The following is a 22,086-nucleotide window of genomic DNA, read 5'->3' as shown; positions in this document are numbered from 1 at the left end:
CAGTGTTTTCCTCTGTCCATTTCCAGACCAAGATATTTGATTCTTCTGTTACTGCTTCAGGGGGACTGCTTGAGCACTAGGGTTGTCTTTACACATCTTGGTGTAGTAACACCAAGATACTGCTCTTGTGGCAAAAATTTCTGAACCAGCTACTGAAATGCAGAATCAGGGAGTGCACCACAGAATCTCACCCTTTCTATCCACAAGGGCCTTTTTTGGAAATTCACAGATTGTTAATGGACAAAGTGGACTCTGGGACTAAATCAAAGGGCAGAGACTCTCATGCCACAGTATCTACACCAACCCCCTACGGTCTAATGGAACCACAGCAAAACTTTCAGTCAAAACTATCTCCTGCCTCAGTTTAAATGTTTTGTATGAAGGAGAATCAACCTCAACACTAGAGTCACTTCTTACTATTTGCAAAGACTTTCCTGGTCACAATGACATATGGGAAAGGGCAGGGTCTGACACACATCCTTGAAGAGGTACCTCAAAAGGCATTGCTGAAGAAGACAATTTGGGGGCATTACAGGCACAATACACCATCACGTCACTCATCAATTATGTATCAAAGCCCAGCTGAAATGCAGCTTTCAGTATGAGACTTCAATGAAGTGATAATCCTCCCATGTCTTTGAAAAAGTTCTGCGCTGCATTTATCTCATTGAGAACTGGGAGTCTCCAGTAATTTTGCTTAATCTTCATACAAGGATTTGAATTTACAAGAGATTCAGTCTGGGTATCTGGCCAGAAAGGGAACCCTGGCATCGTTTGTGCCCTTCCATTCTGCACTGTTGAGACAATCTCTACAGCATCCCCTTGGTGTGGTAATTTCAATGCCCAAAAGGGTGTTGAATTTGGAGTTGTCCAAGAGGTTTCTGTTCTCCATCTCTCATTACTCCCTCCTGCAGAGTTGTGAATTGCTGTGAATTTTATTTTGTTTTGAAAGAGGGCAGTTCTTGACTCCTGTTTGCTTCAGCGTCCAGCTGCTTCTCTCATGGCTTACGACACATGACTTCTATGGGCTCGTGGCACCAGACACTGGACCTGCTGAAGCCTGGCCACGCTTAGTTGTTGCAATCCCCAACCTGCCCAAAACCAGCCTTGAAAGGAGATACCCAGACTGGAGCAGGGGAAGGGGCAGGGTGGCCTCTCTCTGTGCACTCCCTGTTCCTGCTCTCCCAGTGTTTCTCCTCTAATAGGACATTGCACTTGAGGTTCTGCACTTCATCTCCTTCATAAAACTGATGCTAGGCAGAATACTTGGCTCAGCTTGAGCATGACCCATAGCTATAAATCTGCACTGCTCCCCCTACTTACACCCCCACGGAGATGCTGTCACTGCCCATTTTGAGTTGAAAAACCAAACATGACATTTCCCAGGTGCAGATGTGTTTGTCTCCCCTCCCTTCCAGACTTCCTTGGCTTCTCTTTCTTTTTAAAGAGAGAGATTTAACAGGCTCTCATCCTGGATGGAAATGGTGAGGCAATGGCCAGCCAGCCTGAGGAGTGGGGCTGGAGGTCTCGCCCTGCCCCAGGAGGACTCGAGAGGAAGCAAGTTGTCCCTGTCCCAGTGCCAAGCATGGCAGGGAGGTCGGGGAAGGTTTTCTGGTGCTCACTGGCTGTAAGAAGAGCTTCGGGAGCAGAGACATGGGTTGTGAGAGGGAGGGCAGGAGGACAGAAGATGAGACACGGTGCAAAGGTGATCTTGCAGCAAGACATCAGGATGAGTGTCAGTGCCTCTGCCCTTCCTGTGTGCACCCCATACAAGCAGTCTTTGCTGCACAGCACTGAGCTTGGTGGCCAGCAGTGCTCTTCAGGAAGGCCCATAGCATAAATGAGTCCTGGGGGACCTTAGAACCTTCTGATCTTAATGAACAGGTAGGCAAGGCACAGCACAACTTGGTTAACAGCCATGAAGGGAAGAAGGATTTCCAAGAAGGGAGTTTCATGGAGAAATTATGTTCTCTTGGTTTACTTCTGGAAGAATCTGCTTTTCCCACAGGACACATTGCCAAGAGATGATTGGGGCATTCAACCTGCTGCAGTGTTGAGCTTCTTCCCACTTCCATAGTTTGGACTGGAGACCTCAGAGGTCCTTCCCAACCAATGTGTCCATGACTCTGCAACCACATCATGAGCACGGGGTGAGGAGCAAAGATGTCAGCAGTCATTTAAGGAAGGCTCACATGGAGCTGGTAGGCCTGGACAACACACCACTATGAGCTTTCCAGGAGAACATAAAGAGACCACAGCTGCAGCAAGGGACTGCAGGCTGTTGGGTGTAGGCAGCATCTCCAAGCAGCCATGTCATGTAGTAATGTCCATCCAACACACTCTGGCTGGCCACGTGCCCTCCTGATCAGCTCATGGGGATAGCTGTGTTCCCAAGCCTTGCTCCCGCGGCAGCCCTGTGTGATTTTTACAGCTTACTGTCTGTTCAAGAGCCAGCCGCCCTTCTGTCTCTTAGTGCTGTGTGGAGGTGGATCTTATTTCTGCAGCTGGTGCCAGAAGCCTCCTCTTCAGATTGCACAGTGATAAGAGGTGACTGGGGCTCTTTATGACATTGCTTAACGAGCTGATGACATTTTTACGAATGAAGAAAGCACCGAGATGATTACACTTGTTGATTCTTCAGAGATGTCAAGACTCTTTCCTGACCAACAAACCCTGTTCACATTCTTCTCATTAGATGCAATCTTTGCAGTGCACTTCCTCTTCCTGCCTCCAACAAATTGTCTTCTGCTGACCAGCCTGAAGCCAGAGGTGGGAATAAACTCCCCATCCTGCTGGGAGCCTTGGGCCTCTCTGGCGTTGGAAGGGACAGAGGTGTCCACGGCACTGTTGGTGCCATGGGATGGGCAAGCAGATCCGGGTACTGGCTGATCTTGTCTTCTGTTCTGGAGAGGGATGCAGTATGAGCTGTGCACAAAGGCACTGCTGAGTATGGCTCTGCAAGAGCCAGTCCTGCCTCCTGAGCGGATAACACGGCTTTGAAAGAGCAAGTTAAGTGTGCCAGGGTATATGAAGACTTTGTGAGGGGCTTTTCTAAAATCCCACACAAGAGGCTGTTAAGAAAACCTGGTAACCAGAGGATAAGAGGCACATTCCCATCTTAAAACCAGACTCGGTTAGCAGAGACAAAGAGTTCGAACCCTGGCATGCGGGGAGGTGAACAGTGCCTGGGGCGCCGTCATAATTAAAAATAATAACAGTGAGCACTTTCAAAGCACTCGGTAAACATGATTAACTAATTAGTCAACTCTTTACTAATTAACCAGTCACAGGACTGGTGTCGCTCAATATGTTTAATGATCCGGAGAGAGGCTGAATAGCTCAGGGCAACGTCTGCGGAGGCGCGGGAGCTGCGCAGGGGACTGGTGGGGAGGCTGCGATGAGCTCGGGACAGGAGGGGATGCTCAGAATGTGCTGAGGACAGGGCTGTCCTCCCCACCTCCCCATTGGGAAGGGGACTGGCTGTGTGTCTCCCCTGGGTGCCCGTGGCTAATGTTTCTAGCTATTTAGGTGCATTGAGATGCAGACAGAAGATTTTTGATACAGACAGAGGTTTTTAGATATACCTGAAACCAGCCCAGTCTGAGATCTGGTGGAGCAAAGTGTGCATCCCCAAAACGCCGTGCACCCCAGCCTTTGGGTTAATACTAACCAGCAGAGAAACAGGGACAACAAGCCCCCTCCCTCTTCCCTGCCTGTAATACCAGTGCAGGCACAGGGAAAAGAAGAGAAGCAGGACCAGAGAGCCTCTCTGGTTGTCACTGAACTATCAATTTCTTGGTCCTCCTCCCCTTGTGCCTCAGTTTCCCTAGGGCAGGTGCTGCAGGTGTGGTGCAGAACAGATGTCACGCTCAGATATTCTAGAGTCTGTCTGCTTCTAAATTAGGGCTGCAACTGGAAATTCCCCAAAAGACATAGAGGGCTGGTTTTAGCCCCACTGCTTGCAATCACCTTACATCTTTCTTCCTCTGTGCCATCCCCTGCTTCCTTCTGCCTGCAAGCACAAACCCCAGCGTTTTTTTTCTCAAAGGTGCTTCTGGTGGCCCCAGGCTGTCTCTGTGGCCAGTGACAGGTAGCACACCGGCAGGTAGCAGCAAACCAAGAGCACACCTACAAGTACACACAACCAGGACGCACAACCAAGGGAAAGCTGCTCTTGCTCCTAGCTGGCAGCTCCAGCACCTCCCAGGGCCCTGCAGGCACCTCTCCTCCCCTGCCATGTCCCTACCCGTCAATGTCACCTTTTGGGGCTGACTTAGGTATCACCTGGCTGTAATTTGGGCACATACTTTCCAGGAGGCTCACGTAATTGTACATGGCATTGCACAGCATCACAGGCTCATCCAGAACAGTTGGGTGCAGCTGTGCCCACAGCTGTTAATTCAACACCTAGTCTCACAGAGCGCCTTCATCTCACCACCAAAAGGACTTTTTATGGGTGGGCTTTTCCATCAGCAAGTCCATCTGCTTTTTTCCATCAGCTTTTTTCCATCAGACATCCCCAGCAAGTCAGGGAAGGCACCGGGGCAGGACCTGGTGGTTCTGCAGGACATGATGGCACAGGGGGCTCTGCACATGGTGGTGGAACATCCCACTGTTCCTGGAGCTGCTGTGCCTGAAAAAAAAAAAATAATCCTTTCCACTTTCTCTTAGCTGGCTCCTGGGCTTTGAGAATGAAGTCCTGCCACTGGGCAAGTGGCTCCCTGCTGAATGACCGCCTCGCCACTGGGGTAGCCAAAGGGTTTGACAGCAAACACTTGATTCTGCAGTTACCAAGAGAGAAAGAAAGAAAATTCTCCCATGCAGAACAGTTTTCTGAGGTCAATAGAGAAAACCCTGTGGTCTGAATACCCAATCTGGGGAGGCCGGGGAGGCTGGCAGGAAGGCTCGGGGTCTGGGTGTCTGCGCTGTCACACTTGTAGCCAGGTTACCATGGCTCATCCGCAGTGCATCCACACCCCGGGGGGCTGCTTTGCGCCCGCATTCAGCCTTTCAGCGGCTCCGCTCCTCAGCATTGAGGAGGACAGTTGATTTGCAGAAGAAAAGCCAGTCCTTAGTGGTCCTGTCATGTCATCGCCCCGGGGGTTCACAAAGGACCGGGGGTACAGCCCAGAAGGGAGCTGCCCTGGGCATGGTGCCCACTCCCCTCCTGGGCTGGGACACCGCTGGGTCCCCACATGTCCCACCAAGGGGACCTGAAACACGGCAGCAAGATGTGGCCACATTGCCTTCAATCCATGGGCTCCATGAGCATCACGCTGTGCACAGCAGCATTTTGGTTCCCTGGGCACAGGTAACACTGGGGACATGGTGCTTCCAGAGCCGTGAGGCAGGAGGGACACGGGCACCCTGATTTTGGGGGTTCCCTTCCTGAATGGAGCTGAGCCCCAGAGCAGGGTGCCCAGAGGGGATGCTTGGGCCACGGGCAGCACCCCACGGCTCTCTTGGGGCTCCCCCCACCGAGCTGGGACATTGTGGTGGCAGGGCTGCTGCTGGGGGAGGGGACCTGGGCGCCCACCCCCCTCCTCCCAGGGGAGGCAAGCGGAAAGAAAAGCTGCATTTCTTTAGAAAGCAAGGCCTGACTATGGGAAGGGTCCCTGTATCCATGCAGCTCTCCCGGCCTCCCGGTCCCCTTTTAGTAATCTCACTTCTGGGCCTGAATTCATTCAGACATTGTGGAGGATTAGCTGACCTTTCTTTCAGCGGTTGGTAAGCTGGCGATGTTAAAGCTTCCCAAAAATTAAGCTCTCAGGGGGCTGTCTCCGAGGAGGGAGCCTGCAGGGCTGCTCAGCCACAGCGGCTGCGTCCCTGGCAGGGACAGACATCAGGCTGTCCTTCTGTCCCAAAACCAGAGGTTTAGGGAGGCTGGGAAAAGCTGTTGGAATGAGTGACACTGTCAGAGCTAGCGGGTGGCACGAGCTAGCAGGGGCAGGCTGCTTTGGCATAGCGAAGGAGCGTTCACTCTGAAACCTAACAACGACTGGTGGCTTGGCTAGCGTTTTGCTGCAGAAAGGCCTCAAGCTGGGTCTGAGCATGAGGATTTATGTTAAGCTCCCGAGCTCAGACGTGACGGAGTGACACACAAAGTGCTTCCCGCAGAGGGGGGAATGTGCACACGGCGGGGCCGCGCTCCCCTGGCCAAGAGAATCTGATGCTCGGAGCGGCTGCTTGCAAATTCACCAGCGCGAGCAAAGCTCGTGCGCAGCCAAGCCCAACCTTCTGCCCAAACCCGGACGGGGAGAACAAATTGCACAGAGGGAGAGCAGGGCTTCATCCAAAGCCTGTGGAAACCAATGATTGAACTAGTAATCATTTCTCCTCCTCCCACATGCTTTCTCTCTATCTAATTTGAACCAAGGCGTTTGGGATGCAGAAATAAACAAACAAACCCAAATGTCACAGCAGAAACCTCCGAGCCTGACTCAAGCAAAGCTGTTGCTGTTCCTCTGCTCCATCCAGCTAAGCTCAGTTATTTTACAGAAGCTGCAATGGGGTCGGGGCGGGGGGATGCCGTTGTTATCCATTTAAATTGCTCGTTTAAATGTGCAGCCGGCTTCTAACAGGGCTAATTTTATAGGCACCATAACCCGCCGCGAGAAGTTGCTTTTATGACTCTCAACTCCCCCTGTTTCAGGCAGGAACACGGCTGCGTCCCTCCCATGGCACGGGGCCGCCGCTCGCGCACAGCCCACGGCGTCGCTAATTCAGAAAAATAAAACTGTCTTCTGAGATATAAATTAGATTATTGCTCGGGAGACGAGCCGCTCTGCTCACCCACGGGGCTGCCGCCGTCGGAGAGCATCTGTTGCAATTACAGGTTCCTCCAGCCCCGTGTGGGACAGATGACCTCCCGAATATTTCGGCAGCAGCTGGAGCTCACACAAGCCCTCCGTGTGCTGCGTGTGGCTGAGCAGCGAGTGCCTGCTCTGCGGCCAGCCCTGGGCTGGGGCCCCCTTGTCTGAGGATGCCGGGGGACCGGAGCCCCTCCGAGGGGAGCAGAGCCCGGGCTGGCACCTTGCAGCGGGCGCCGGAGGCTGAGCCTCTCCCTGTGGGTTTACACGGTGCAAAGTGCACCTCTGGCACTAGAGAAGTGATATTAATTGCCCGTGAGAGGAAGCGTATAATCAGCCTTCAATGCTGTATAATTACACAGAAATTACCAGAAGAAATTAATTCCAAAAGGTGAACATATGGGCTGCAACGCCGGCGCTGGGTTCTGCCTCTGGTTACTGCCACTCATAACTGAGGGCAGAATCTAGGCCAAAAGTGTGTTTTCTTGTTCATGATTTATTGTACCAAAATGTAGCTGGTAATGAAAACCGCGCTCCACTTAGCACACATGCGACTTCCAGCAGAAATGCCAGCAGGAACTCCTTCTCCTCCTCCCGTTGCAGCTGCCCGTGCAGCAAGGATCCCCGGGCTCTGTGCGCAGTGACACAGAGCTGTCCCCAAGCCCGGTGGCCATGCCACTCGCACCCTGCTCTGCCCCCCCAGCCCCAGCCTCTTCTCCTGCCCCACCACAGCAGGGCTGAGCCCTCATGCCTCCTGGATTTGGGATTATTTCAGCGAGCAAATACAAATCCAGCTCCATGACCACCCCACTCCGCAGCACCCATGCAGGGTCCAGTCCAACCTCCGTGGGTGCTGAGCACCCAGAGCTGACAGGAACCATGTGGCTGAGCATTTTGCTCCTTTCTGGTCCAATCTGCTGCTTCCCAGCCTTAAAAATGCCCTTTTTCTTTCTTTCTTTTTTTTTTTTTTTTTTCTTTTTCTTCTTATTTATTTTTTTTTTGTGCATGCAACTGCCGTGCACCAAGCAGTGGGACGTTGCTGAGCTGAGCAGGTGCAGAACGTCCTGGGGAGGCCCCGCAGTGCCAAAGGGACCCTGCAGCCCTCCCGACCCCCCCTTGCCGACATGGGGCAACCTGTGGGAAAGCGATGGGAGATGGCTGAGTGCCACGGCTGAGCCCCTCCGCCGCAAACGGGAATTCATTTGCATGCCAGCGCTGTAGCTGGGCGCTTTGCAACACGGTGGGAGCATATCAATGGGTCTGGGTCTTCCGTACCGCCGGCAGTGCGCTGCCTGTGGAGAACCCCCCCGGGAGTTAACACAGCGAGTGCCCAAATGAAACCCCGGTCCCCAGGGTGGCAAAAGGACAGCAGGCTGCAGCACGAGGAATTCAGGCATGCGGCACACTGCGGCCAGACAGGGCTGTGGCCTCTCCTCTGCTCTCGGAGCTCCCCGGTGGGTCCCAGGTGACCACGACCGAGGCCCCGCTCAGGCGTCACATCCCCGGTTTGTGTGGCCGGCCGGCACTTCCCACTTCTCTTTCAGTTCATGGACACCCACACATTTTCCAGGGACCCTGCAGGCACCTGGGGCTGTGGTACAGGGCAGCTTCCACTGCAGCCACCCCACAGACTCCTTCAAGGTAATCCGTGACCCTGAGAAATTAATTCTGTTAAGCAATTAACAGCAGCACATCTGAGCCCATGGGACCTGCTTAGTGCCCAGGACCTGAGCACAAACCACATCACCCCTGGTCAAAGCAAGCTAGCCCAATTATTGTCAATAAATACATTTATTCCAAAACATATACCCACTTTGCATCTCTTTATATTGCACAGCTGCTCTGAAGGGCTGCTGGAATAAAGGAAAAATAAAGTCTGCGAGCCTTCATGCCTCCCTGCTTCCCTTAGCAGGGCCGGCTGAATCGCCGTTGCTATTATTGGTGTTGTGATTGTTGTTGTTATTATTATTGTTATGATTATATGCATTTCATTCTCTTTTGGGTTATGAATAATTTATGACTCTGCCTCCAGCCCCTTTCAATGGATTCACTATCCAGGGAGACTTGCTGAATAATTTGGATCATTCGTTTTCAAGTGCATGGGCTGCCGACAAATTGTTCGCTTTTCATTCCTGGGGACATTCATTGGTCACCCAAACCAGGGGATTTCTTTGGTCACCCTGAGCACGTGATGGGCCATCTGGGGTTTTGTCGGGATGGGTTCTTTTTTATTGATTGGATGAAACTTGGTGAAGTGAAGAGTACCAAATAGCTCGTTTGGGAGGCTGGATTTCTGGAGAAATCAATTTGTCACATTTTTGTGACCATTTGGTGGCTTCACGGGGGCTTATGAAAAGTAAATGTTATGGAGTAGATTAAGCACTGTTTAATGTCTTAAAGGCATTGCTATTTGCTGTTTGGTTCGATCAAAACTGTGATATGGAGGATTGTTAAGCTTTTGCTTCCTTGTTGTTAACTAGAGAAATATTGAGATGTAAGACGTGGCTGCCTCCTTGCCTAAAATCACAGGAACGAGTGGATTTTTGAAAGGCTTGCATTTGAGCATATTTTGGCATTAACAATCATGTGAGTGTCGCATGCCCCTGTAAATCAGGCTCTGACTGCTGGGGCTGGTTTTGGGACCTGGTGGCAGAGGCATGCCCGGGGTGCTGTGAGGACGAGCCCTGCTCCTCGCCCTGCTGCTGCAGCACGGGATGGAGACATCGCCGCCGGTACCCACAGCTTGTCTGGGCTGTCCCCACCTGGACATCCCACAGATTTTACCTCCAGCACCCAGAGCTCCATGAAAATCGTTAGGATACACCACGCGCAGCTGCAGAATGAGCTGACAGCAAAGCTGGGTTGGTCCGCAGACTTTTATCCCCATTCCTCTAGCCCAAATGATACTCCATGCCCCCAAATGCCACGGCTTGAATCCAAGCCCAGGTTCACCTGGGAATTAGCAGCCTGTGGGTCACCGCCATGGCTCAGCCTGCGGCACGGGGTGACTGAGACCCCGCGGAGCATCCCACTGCCCACCCCACAATGGTGCAGGATAACCAAGTGGTGCTGGGGCCCCGAGCCGGGGGGGCTCATCGGCTCCCGGCCCTGCACCGCCCGCTGCCTGCTTAGCCCCGATTTACGAGCAGCGTGTGAAGGACAGACACTGGGCCGCTGGGCTGAACAATGCGGGAATATTAGCCGAGTTACAAAAACAAACAAACCAAACCCCGCCGGGAGCCCGTTTCATTTATCTTCTTTTGTCCGGTTTTGCTTCAGCGTGAAAGTCGCCCTTTCAAGTCCAGCAGTTGTGTTCCAGCCCCGGCGGGTAGCTGATCCAAAGCGTTACACTGCGAGCTTCCCAATGGCATGTTTGCACAGTTCAATTCATTTCTAAATATTCAGTGGAGTTTCCCTCCCTCCTACCCTCCCAGGACTTTTTGCCCAAGAGCCGAGGGTGTAAAGTACAGGGCCGGGGATACTGGTGCACAGAGCCTTTGTGTGCAAACACAAGCTGCTGTTTGTATTTGCCTTCACACTGTCAGAGCTCAATTGTGTGCAGAGCAATGCTGGCTACCAGTCTGCTTTCAATATCCGCTCGGCCATCCCTGCTGCCAGAGAGACGCTCCCCCTCCCCGTCCGCTTTGAAGCAAAGTGATTTAATTTCATGAGACTTTCGGTAATCACGTTACGATCTCCAACATTAACCAGAACTGACTCCCTATTGCAAAAGGGCGGGCGAACGACCGAGTAAACAGCCCGGCTGGGGACAGCCTGCGAGGAGGGGGGAAGGCAGAGCCCCCCCAGCTGCCCGCCTGGTCCCGCACCGCGAGCAGCAGCCCCCGGCCAGCGCTGCGAGGGAGAAGCCAGCTGCAGCATCCCAACCGTGCTCTGCAGCCGCTCTCTTATTCCTCCTGCACCACCATGGCTGGTTTTCAGAACCAAATTGTTTTCTCCCCTCTGTAACTCTCCAGAGCTGTCTTTTATCGTCTTCTTCCCCGTCTCAGTTACAGAAACCTCTGCCACACTCCAGGACTGGATTTGGTCCTGCGACAGGCTCCCTCTGGGCGAGGAACACCGCGGTGCCCAGTGCCCGGCAGAGCCAGGGCTCGTGGGATGGGGACAGGGGTCTGGGGCAGGTCTAGAATGAAGAAGAGGAGGCAGAGAGCTGGGAACGCTCTGGTCTGGCCTGCAGTGGTGCCTCTCCCGCAGCCCTTCCCTCACTGCATGCATGGTGAGAAAAGCATCTCCCGACCAACCCCAGATCATCCACTGGACCCCAAATGAAAGCAATTCTGGGGCTGCAAGAGCAAACCAAGGTGCTGCATGGGGCTACTGGGCGATCCCTGGTGGGTGTAAAAAAAATCCCTTTTCCTCATCAAATGCATTGTCCATGCTCTCTGCATCTACTACAGCTCAGCTGCTGCAGACTGGACCCTCAATATCCAGATGGCTGACATTAAGGGACATTAATTTGCCCCGTGGAGCTGCCATGAAAATAAAGTCATACTCAGTTAAAATGAAGTGGGGATCTTGACGATTCATGCAGCGCTGCAGAACGCAGCCTGGTAGGGATCTGGTTGATGGATGGCTCAGAAATAGTAGAGGGAAGATGTCACAGGATCCTCATCCATCTTTCCATCTCAATCCATGAACTTGGCATACAAGGGCAGGTGTAAAACCAGTGACAGTGTCAGAGTGGCTGGGCAGAGCCCAGCACACAGCCCGGGGAGCAGCTCTCCTCCTCTGCTGCTCCCTCTCTGATTCCCACCTGGAAGCACTGTCAGAGATAGGAGAGCCCTCTTTTTGCTCCATCCCACACCATTATTTAACCCATCCCAATAGTTCCCCACAGCAGGTCAAAAAAGGATGAATGTGCTATGAAACAGACCTGGCTGCTCACAGCCTGCCTTGGTGCCCAGCTGCTCCTCACATCATTTGGGCTCTTTCCAGGTGAAACTGGGGGTGCTGGGTGTGGGCTGCTGGGTGTCCTTCACCCTCTCCCCCGACGGGTGAGATGCAGCAGCTGTGCCCCTCAAGCAGGGAAAATATTTTTCTCCAAGACACCCCGAGGCTGCTTGCCCCAGCAATCCCTCTTGTGCTGACATTCCTGTGTGCTGGCTGCACAACCTCATGCTCACTGCTCATTTTTGGCCCAGGACAGCAAAGATCATCCATTGTGCACCACACCAGCTGCTGAGGAGTGGGGCTGGGGCTGCTCTGCCCTGTGCTGGGCTCTCTGGGTGTGCCACAACCTGGTGGCAATGACCAGTGGGTGAAGCAAAAGGTCTCTTCCAGCCCTTAGCCTACTGCGAAATACTTTAGGATAAACCTGTACAAGATGAGGGTAAAACTGTTTTGTTTGTTTGTTTGTTTGTTTTTTTAATCCCAGCCTATCCATGTGGGAGATACAGATATAAATTTCAACCCTCTCATCATTTACAAGATGTTTTGAAAAAGTTTGAAACTAAAACACCCAGCTGTATCCTCCTCGCTTTCAGAGCTGTGTGTGGGACATGGAGCCGGGCTCCTTCCCTACCCACTGCTTTCCTGCTCGCTGTGCTCCCAGTGATGTAGCTCCTGGGCAGAGGGAAGGCCACTTTGCAAAGGAAGGGCACACTGTGCACAGCACCAATTTTGTGCTAGCTTTGTGCCTTCGATGCAACGGGATTGCCTTTGCCAGTGAGAACCTCAGGTGCTCAGCACCATCCCTGGGATGGAGGGGATGGAGCAATCTCTCTGGCTGTAGCACCCCATTCATTTTTAAAACCTGGGCACCACTAACATAAATCCCCAAATCCATTTCCCAGCTGAACTGTATGCTTCTTCCATCCCCAAGCCATGCCAACAAGGGTGCCTGTGCTATCCCCCAAAAAACGACATTTTTCCTCCCCTTGCTCACCCCCTGCATTCTGATGGGCACAGCACAAACTCCAAGCTCAGCACAGACCACAAGCTGCAGGAGCCGGAGCCGAGGTGTGCTGAGCCCCGTCGTGTGCTGATCCCTGCTGCAAATGCACTGCTGAGCGCCCGCTCCGCTCCCGGCTGCTCAGCTTGAGTAGGAAAAGCCTCCCTGTCTCGTTATCAGTCCCCAGGGCATCCTAATCCTCCTATAAATGAAAGCTGTTATACTGATATCTTTTTAAAAGCCTGCATGTCACTTCCCCATCAGGGGATTTTTTTTGGAGTGCATTCACAGGGGTGAAGCACTGTCACCAGCAGAGCCTGGTTTGCACCAGGTGAGGATCTGACCCCATTTCCTTACACGCTGCATGTGGGCACCTGGTTTTAGGCTGAGCCCAGGCTGAGCACCGGGGCCGCGAGCTGCCCGGCTCCACGAGGCAGCGGGGAGCTGGCAGCGGCGCTCGGGGAGGGGAGGTCAGGTTGTGCAAAGGAAATGTCACCCGCTGATTGCAGCGGCTAAGGCCAAACGGCAGCCACCACTGCGGAGACACCCTGGGGACGGAGCAGATGTGGCTGGCTGAGTGTCCCCGAGTGTCCCTGGCTGCTCCTCACACCTCATCTGCAATGGGAAGCCCGTCTGAAGCTGCACTGTGCTGCCTTGGCTGCGTCCCTGCCACACAGGGGGAGGTGGGCAGTGCAGCAGAAAGCCCCTGGCAGCAGAGCTGGGCTCATTTTGGGGGTGTTCTCAGTGGCATTGCTCCCCTCAAACACGTCCCCAGACCCAGCAAGGTCCCTGTGATCAGGAGGGTGAGGACTGCCTGGGGTCGGGATCTGCCTCCATCAAAGCTGCTAATTGTCCCTGCCGAGCCCATTCCCTGTGTCCAAACCACCCGTATGGGCTGATCGCAGCTGCAAACCCTCTCTCATCCCTGCTGCTGCCTGAAAATTTGGGAGATATTGCCTGGTGCAATTAGGACGATGCCTCAGATAAATGGTGTGCATGGGGAAGAGTCCGAGGTCTGCAATCTCTCCGTGTGGCCAGGGCTCAGCCCCGTAGGGACGAGGGCTGCTGAGTCCTGTGCTGCAGGCAGACCCATCAGTGCTTTCTAGAGAGGGCTGACCGTGGTATTTGGTGGGTCCTGAGGTTGTCTTGGGTTTGTTTCTGCCATCTGACAGCAACACAGGGCTAAATATTTGGTGCAGCCCTCTGCAGCGCTCTGAAGGTATCCAGCTGGCCTCCAGTCCTCAACAACTCCTTCCCCCTGTGTGTCCCGCAGGCAAAGCTGGCTGGGGAAGAAACTCATCACAGCACCCCAAATCCTCCCAAAGGTCCCCAGGAAAGCCCCTCCACTTGCACAGCTCCACCCCAACACAAATTGCCCCGTAAAAATCATGAGAGCTTCCAGAAACACAGCACCAAAAGCCGGGTTTGTCCCTAGGAAAAAGAGGGCAGCAGCCCCTCACAGCCAGAAATCCCGTTCCCCATCCCCGGGGTGAAGGGGACATACGTTTGGAATAGAAAGAAGGGCTCTCACGTCCCAGCTGCCCCACGTCCCAGCCCAGGTACGAAGGCATGAATGCCGAGGGAGATTTTCCAAGCAAAGCCCTGCAGGCAGCGGCCACTCGCGAGCCGAGCCCTCGTGTGCTTTTTGCTCCGTCCTGGGCAGGAGCACGTCCCCCGGGCGGTCACAGAGAGTTTGCCGAGGCGAGGACAGCACTGGCTGAATAAGGATGACATGCTTTGGCCCAGAAAGAGGAGGGCAGAGATTAGCCGTGGACAAGCTCAAGGGAAGGCAAGTGTCCAACCCCGACTGCCAAGCCTGGTTTTGTTCTAGCCTTAACTGCGCTTTTTTGTTTGTTTGTTTGTTGGTGTAAAAACCTTTCTGTTGGAAATCAGTTTAACTTTAAGCTTCCTGAGAATAAAAGCCTGTGAGAAAGCTCTGCCCATGCAAGGCCCGCTTGGGAGGCTACAATGGGAGTCTCAGCAGCTTACGGGCCCATATTTCTATGGCTACAGCACCCATCTGCTCAGCAATACCGTGTTACCCGCATCTCGTCCAGTTCCCCATGCAGAACAACCCGCTGGGAGCAGAACCAGGACTGGGGGACAGCAGATCCTCTGCTCCATGGACAGCACATGGCCGTGTGAGGGGTGCAGCCTGGGCAGGTGTTGGTCCAGCTGCTGGGGAAGGTGCCAGAGCCGTGGGGTTTGCCTGGGCACCGGGATGCTGTGCTGCTGCTGCTGAACACCTTTCCTGTGCCGAGAGCAAAGCTGTCTGCACAGCCCCATTTTAGTCTCTATATAAGAGGAAACTGAGGCAGGGGAGACAAGACAAGCCCGAATATAAGAAACGATGACCATCCTACATATCCTCCATGGGTACTGGGTGGTATGGGCCCCCAGCAGCTCCAAAATCCACCGGTCAGCCTCGCCTGGCTGCCTCAAGCTGGGCACATTGTCGGGCTGTGCTGTCCCAGCTGGGTGCAGGGGAAGACACAGACACCCTGGGGACCCTGCATGGGCACCCTGGGGATCCTCTGTGGGGACACTGGGGATCCTGCAGGGGCACCTTGGAAATCCTGCTCAGAGCCTTTTTGTTCAAATAGGAAAAGTCGCTGCTTTACAAGGAGAGAAGGGATGCTCGCAACCTTCCCTCTGGAAGAGCCGCAGCCATACATGGGGTAAATGCTGGGGCAGCTCTGCCCCAGCTCACGGGGCACTTACAGAGCTGGTCTCTGCCAGCCACGCTGCTCCTGCCCTAGCTCCTCACCTCGAGACCACTCACAAAGCCCTGAGCCCCCACAGGAGGGAAGAAGGTGGCAGAAGGACATTTCCCACCAGCCCAGCCCTGCCCGCCCGGTGGGTCTAAGCCACCATGAGCCTTGATGATTAAGGTGGGCTAAAGAAAAAAGATCACCAAAGTTTCATAAGGGACACCAGGAATGCCCTGAGAGGAAATCCTACAGTCCCTAGATCCCTCTGCAGGACCGGAGCGAGAAGAGCACGCTGCTGCGGTGGGGCTGGGGCAGCACGCTGCGGACACAGGAGGATTTGATTTCCCTGGTTGTGATGAGGATGGAGGGGAGCCTAACAGCTGCTACAGTCAGCACTGCCCGGCAAATATCTCCCTGAACTGCCACGGAGACGATAAAGGTCCAGCCCCAGGTTTGTCTGGGAGGAAGTTTTTCATTGAGAATGTCTGGCAGCCTGGTCTCTAGTAATTCCTGGACCCCTCCGCCTCGGAGATGAAGTTTCCTCTCAGCTGGAGGAGAGGCTGGCTCGCAAATTGCTCTGACAAGAGACGTATCACAGCCTGGGAACCCCACCGCAGCGCTCGCCGCGGAGCAGAGCCTGTCTAACACCAGGCTTTGCGCGCGTCTTGTGCCAAATCCCCTATCTGAAAACACAATATGTTTCCTTTTTCTCACTGCAATCGCACTTGTTATTGTTAAATGCTCTCTAGGCATAACAGAAGGCCAAAATCTGAGAGGCGCCCGGCACCTGCAAACGCCACTGACGTCAGAGAAATGTGCAGGTGCCGGGCGCATCTCCTGTCCCTGCGGGGAAATGCTGCGGAGCGCCCAAGGCGGCACTGGGAACCGCGTCTGGAGGCTGTTCCCAAAGTGCCTGCAGCCTGCACTTGTCTGGCAGAGCTTTCTCCGACCAAGGCAAGTGCAGTGGTATTTATGCAAGGGAAAGTGAGATTTCAAAAGTGTTTCATGGCTTTTTTGTCCACATTCATTTCCAGCGCTCAGAATAACACCGCGGTCCATGAGAAAACGTGGGGTGGTGTTGACCGAATTTACTGATGTCGCTAAACCTGGTTGGAGCTGGGTCCCTGGCTGTTTTCGTGCATCCACACAAGCTCACCAGCAGTAGAGCTCTGAAGGCGTTTCAGTTCAGCCTTTTCCAGCTGTGTTCTCCTCTCACAGGGGAGTTGGAAGCTTCATCAGGACAACATGGGTTGGACAAAAAGCGGGGCTTGGGCTGGCCGGACTCTGAGCTGGCCCGCCGGTGCTGAGCACTGCTGGGGAGATGGAGGATGGAGAGCAGACCTCCCTGACTGGCTGAGTGATTGCAACAGCTTCCCTCCAAGCTGTGTCCTCCCTGGAGCATGTTAGCTCCCAGGCGCCTGGCCAAAGCCAGACTGTAAGGCCAAGCTCTACGTGGAGGAGTTATTTGCCAGGTAAAGTCGATGGGAACCTGAACCAGAGGGAAGTTCTGCTGGCTGAGCCCCTTCTGCTGGAGCAGGCCCCTGGAGAACATCTCCTGGGGCCGTGTCCTGTCCTCTCCCTGCATGGTGCCTGGGCTCTTGCAGGCAGCAAGAATTGATAAAGAAAAATTAGATCTGGCTGGTGAAAAACATTCCCGTGGGAAATTTTGACTTTTTGTCAGAAACTCCAGCGCGTTTCTTTTTCAGCCCCAAATAAGCATGAATAGGAACAAAGATTCGGTTTTGGCAGGGGGAATGGGCTTACCAAAGAAAACACCCAAATTTTCAGGCAGAGCAGACACATTCTGTCATTTTTCTCTTTGGTTGAAAACCCAACTTTCCCGAAAAAGAGCAAATTCAATGAAAAAGTCAGAACTGCTTCTCACACCTCTGGCTGGTGCAAATTCAGTAGATTTGGCTAATTCGCCTGCCCCCTTACCACTGCTGCTCATTCACCTCCTTCTCAACCTCTTCAAGAGGTTGAAGATCCCTCCGGAGTGTGGCCAATGGCATCACCACCACCATCATCCGCAGACTTCCTCACCGCCTGTCCCCGGCCTCTGCCCGGTGAAGGCTGGCACCCGCAGACTCCGAGTGAGCGCAGAGGCTGACTTTATCTCTGGGTTTGGGAGAGAAATCAGGGTGGGCTGATGGTCATGAGCAAGTGGGTGGGAGCTGAATGGGGTTATTGTGATCTTTATCTAGGGGGATTATTCTGGGCCGTGTGGGCTTGGCAGGGCAATGCAGTTGTTAGGCCGTGGTTGGTGTTGCAGACTGATAGGTATGGCCCCAGGGAATCTGCAGGAAAAACAGACTCAGGAAAATTGTTTTACAGTAGCTTTACCGTTGCAAAACATTCATTTCCCAGCAAACTCTGAAGAAGAGGAAAAAGCCTCGGAGATTTTCGTTTGCAGAAGTCTGACACAGCTAGAACTGTGCATGGTCTGAAATGCAGAGCCTGGCACGAAGACACACACTTTACTGGAAACCGTGAAGTTTATTGGAAGTAAATTGGAAGTAAGAAAGATGGTAGGCACACAGGGCCAGCACGATGACTGAACAGTAGCTTTTACAGGGGCAGTTCAGGGTGCTGCAGAGCAGACAAGGATCTGGCAGTGACCTGGGGCACCCCGAATTTTACAGCACTGCTGATGGAGAGAACTTTCTGCGAGCAGGGAACCTGTCCCGGGCTGCAAGATGGGGCAGAAACCTGGGGGAAGCTGAGCCCCTCCAGCTGCTGGCGGGGATGCTCACCCCGGGGTGCCGCTGGGATCTGTCTCTGCCCGGTGGCCGGGGCGCGGAGCCCCTTCCACAGGCGCAAAGCACTGTTCACAGAGGAACCCCGCAGGGACAGAAGGAAAACCGGAGATAAATCACGGCTCGGCGCTGTTCGCACGTCCGAGCCGCTCTCCCCGCCCGCCTCCCCCCGGGGCCCGGCCTCTCCCCACCGCCGCCGCTCCGGAGCCGCCCCGACGTGAGCGGCAGCCCGGCGGAGAGCGGAGGCTCGGCCCGGCCCGGCCCGGCCCCTCGTCTCCCCCCCGGGGCTGAGCAGCGCCGCAGCACCGGGGGCACAGCCGGCACCCCCTGGGCTCCCCCGGATTCCCCTTTCCCTGCACCTTCCCGGCAGCGGCACGTGGAGCTCCCCACGGCCGCCCCCGGCGGGTCCCGGTGCCCCCGGCCCCCGCAGCCCCCGGCCCGAGCCCGGTAACCCGCGGCCGCAGCCGGGCTTGGCCGTGCCTCGGTGCTGAAGGCGCCGGCGAAGAAATTGTGCTCTCTGCAAGGGACACATCTGATTATGATTTGGGAAGAAAAAAAAAAAAAAAAAGGAAAGAAAGCAGAAAAAAAAAAAAAGCCAAAGCCCAACCCGGCCGCTCGTTGTTGATTTTTTTTTTTTTTTCCTATCGTCGGAGCTGCAAATGTTTTGGAAGACGGGGCCGAGTTTTCCGTGTAAACAAGGAGGCTGCGGGCGGCGGAGTGCCGGAGACGCGTTCCGGCGCGGCGGGGCGAGCCCTGCCGAGCCGAGCCGAGCCGAGCGGAGCAGAACCGAGCCGAGCCGAGCCGAGCCCAAACTCCGGGCTAGCTCACCCCGAGACCCCCGTCCCACGCAGGACCTGGCACGGCTCCGTAAACCGGACTGAGAAGGGGACCGGCAGCGCAAGGGCAGGAGTCGGCGGGGTGCACGGGGCTGCAGGGGAACTGCCCCCAAAAACCTCACCCTGTGCCCGTCTCCCCCTCGGGTTAGCCCCGGAGCTGGGGTTCGCTTTCAGCCCGGACGGCACGGGTTTCTCGCCAGGCACGGAGCGAACCGGCCCGTCCCGGAGCGCTGCTGCCGCTGCCGTTTGCTCTCGGGACCCGTTCCCGTTCCCGTTTCCGTCCCCGTCCCCGACACCTCCCGCTGCCCGCCCGGGGCCGCCCCCACCTCAGGGCAGGACGGGGACCGGGACTTCGCCGAGCTGCCCCGCGCCCGGCCGCCTTCTCTCCCTGTCCAGGACCGGAGCCGTTCCCGGCCCCGGCCGGGGCTCCCTGCGAGCGCCGACCCCCGGCACGGATACCCAGACCCCAGCCCAGGACAGGGGACCCTGCCCCGCCCGCGCCTCTCCGAGCAGCGTCGCGCACGACCGGGGTTTTGCCATTTTGCTCCGTGTCCCCTCTCCCCGCGCTGATTTCCACCGTGTCCCCTGTCCTGTCCTTCCGAGCCGCCCGCGGTCCCTGCTCCGCTCTCCAGCGTCCCTCGGTGCCCCCGACCCTCCAGGTGCCTCCGCGTCCCGGGCCTCCCGCACTCCCTGCCCTGCACTCTCGGGTCGTTCGGCGCTCCGTGTCCCCGTCGCAGACCCCTCGCCGTCCCCTGCCCCGGGTCCCCCGGGGTCCCCGCTCTGCGCCTCGGGGTCTCCCTTGCACCTCACCGATGCGCTCCCGGCCGCTGCTGTGTCCCCTGCCTTGCGCTCCCGGGTGCCTCAGTATCCCCTGCTCCGCGTTTCTGTGTCCCTGGGAGTCCCCCGGGTGTCCCCTCCTTTGCCCTGCATTTCCGGCTACTCCCGTGTCCTCTCCGCGTCCCGCTCCCCGTGTCCCCGCGTGTCCCCGCGCCGCTCCCCGTGTCCCGGGATGGCCCCGGCTGCCCCCGCGCCTTTCGCTCCCTGTTCCCGCAGGTCCCCGCCGCGGGTTTGGGTGCCCGTGGCTGTCCCCTCCCTCGCCGTGCCCTTTCGGGGGAACCCCAGCGCCCCTTCCCCGGGGTCCCGGCGGTGCCCACGCCGTGAGCTCCCACGCGGGGACTCACCCACGCACTCGTTGGCCTCCCGGGCCGTGGCTCTCTGCCAGGGCCGGTCGTAGTGGAAGGGCTTGCAGCGGTCGCACTCGGGGCCGGCCGTGTTGTGCTTGCAGTCGCACACCAGGTTGTCGTCGCGGTCGCGCACGCAGCGGGACGCGTGGCCGTTGCACTTGCAGCGCCCGCCGACCTGCAGGTCGGACACGGCGTAGAAGTAGGAGTCGCGGGCGAGCTCGGAGTCGTCCTCGTTCTCGTCGCCGAAGGTGTGGAGGCGGCTGAAGGTCACCTTGATGTCGGTGGCCGTCACCCAGTCCTGCAGCACGGGCGAGTTGTCGAAGTCGTGGGCCGTGGGGCGGCCGTCCAGGGTGCTGAAGGCGATGAGGCCGCCGGAGAGGGGCCGCACGTCGGTGTGCGAGTCGGTGCAGATGGCCTCCTGCTCGTTCTGCTTGGTGATGGTGGCGCGGCTGGGCTTGTTGTACATCTTGCGGCACTGCGTGGAGTAGAACTGGAAGGGCACCCAGGTCTTGCCGTAGTCCATGGACTTGTAGATGGCCATGGACTCGGGGCGCGGCGAGCAGAACTGCAGGCTCACGTAGGTCACCTCGAACTTCTTGCCGAGGGAGAGGGTGAGGGTGACGTTGTGCGGGTACTGCACGTAGCTGTCGGACTGCCAGCACGTCAGGTTGTGCGGGTTGTTGAGGTCGGTGAGGAAGGAGGGCGGGTGGGCGCGCTTGGGGTCGGAGGCGTTGCAGAGGTGGCAGGAGCGGACCTGCTCCTCGCCCTTCTCCGTGACCACGCAGTACCGCGACGGCGGCTTCCCGCAGGTGCTCGACACCTTCACCTCCTTGCCGAAGGCCGAGTTGACGAAGTCGGGGATGCAGCGGCGGGGCAGCCCGTGCTCGTCGTAGCAGGGGTCGGGCTGCGCCGTCTGCACGGCGAACATGCTCAGCCCGTGGTAGCCACCGCGCAGCGGCTGCGCCAGCCACGCCGCGGCCAGCAGCAGGGCGAGCGGCGCCTCCGCGCCCCTCCGCGGCATCCTGCGGCCGCCGACCTGCGCGCAGCAGCAGCGAGGGACCCGCCGGGCACCCGCGGGGCCGCGCCGGGCTCTTGCGCGCAGCTCCGCGGGGCGACGCGGCCGAGGGCGGCGGGACGCGGGGGGCGGCTCACGGAGCCCGGAGCATCGCCCGCCCCGCGGCCAGCCCCGCGGAGGAAAGGGGGACGGCGGCGGCGGCGGCACCACAAAAGTGCCGCTGGCGGCGGGGCTGGGTCCCGCCTGCCTCCCGCCCCGGCTCTCGCACGGAGAATGACTGGCGGTCCCAGCCCCCGCCGCGTTTGAGGTCATGCTAAAGGAGTGACATTGCGCTCAAGGAACAGAACAACGACATCCACTGGCGGCTCAGCCAGAGACACGCACAGGCGTCGGGGGGGGGAGAGGGGGGAAGGATGGGAGCGGTCCCGCCGAGCCCGCGGTGTGTGTGGGGGTCCCGCCCCGCCTTTTCGGTCATGGGCCCCCCGAGAAGCCGGGGAAGGGCCCGGCTCTGGCCGCCCCCTCCCACCGCCGCGCCGGGGGACCCCCGCCCTCGGTTCCTCCTGGCCGCCGCCGTGCCCCGACGGGGCCGGGAGAGCGCAAAGCCGCCGAGGCTCCGTGCGCACCGGGCGGGGAGAGCCCGCGGGGGTCGCGCACACCCGTGAGGATGCCGAGAGGGCCGGGATCGGGCCCCCTCCCAGCTTCTCGCTGCCGGCATCTCCCCCTCGCCCCGTCCCCGAGTCAGGTCGGGCCTGACCCCTCGGCACGGCGGGGGCTGCCCCGAACAGACGAAGCGGTGCCGGGCACGGCGTGGGGACCCGAGGCAGAGCCCGAGCGCAGGTGCCCGGAGGGGGCGTCTGTGCCCGTCCC

The 22,086-nt window shown here is 56.9% G+C and overlaps 1 protein-coding gene across 1 annotated transcript in view; it reads right to left on the bottom strand.

Annotated features, from left to right (window-relative positions):
- NTN1 (netrin 1) overlaps positions 1-21,225 on the bottom strand; it is an 84,759-nt gene extending 63,534 nt beyond the window's left edge. The window contains exon 1 of the mRNA XM_032199839.1: positions 20,202-21,225. Within this exon, the coding sequence (XP_032055730.1) occupies positions 20,202-21,225 (1,024 nt within the window). The remainder of the gene's footprint in view (positions 1-20,201) is intronic.
- Positions 21,226-22,086: the final 861 nt, after the last annotated feature.

This window comes from Aythya fuligula, chromosome 18 (assembly GCF_009819795.1).
Source record: "Aythya fuligula isolate bAytFul2 chromosome 18, bAytFul2.pri, whole genome shotgun sequence".
Classification (NCBI taxonomy): domain Eukaryota; kingdom Metazoa; phylum Chordata; class Aves; order Anseriformes; family Anatidae; genus Aythya; species Aythya fuligula.
This window is presented reverse-complemented; position numbering and strand designations above follow the sequence as displayed.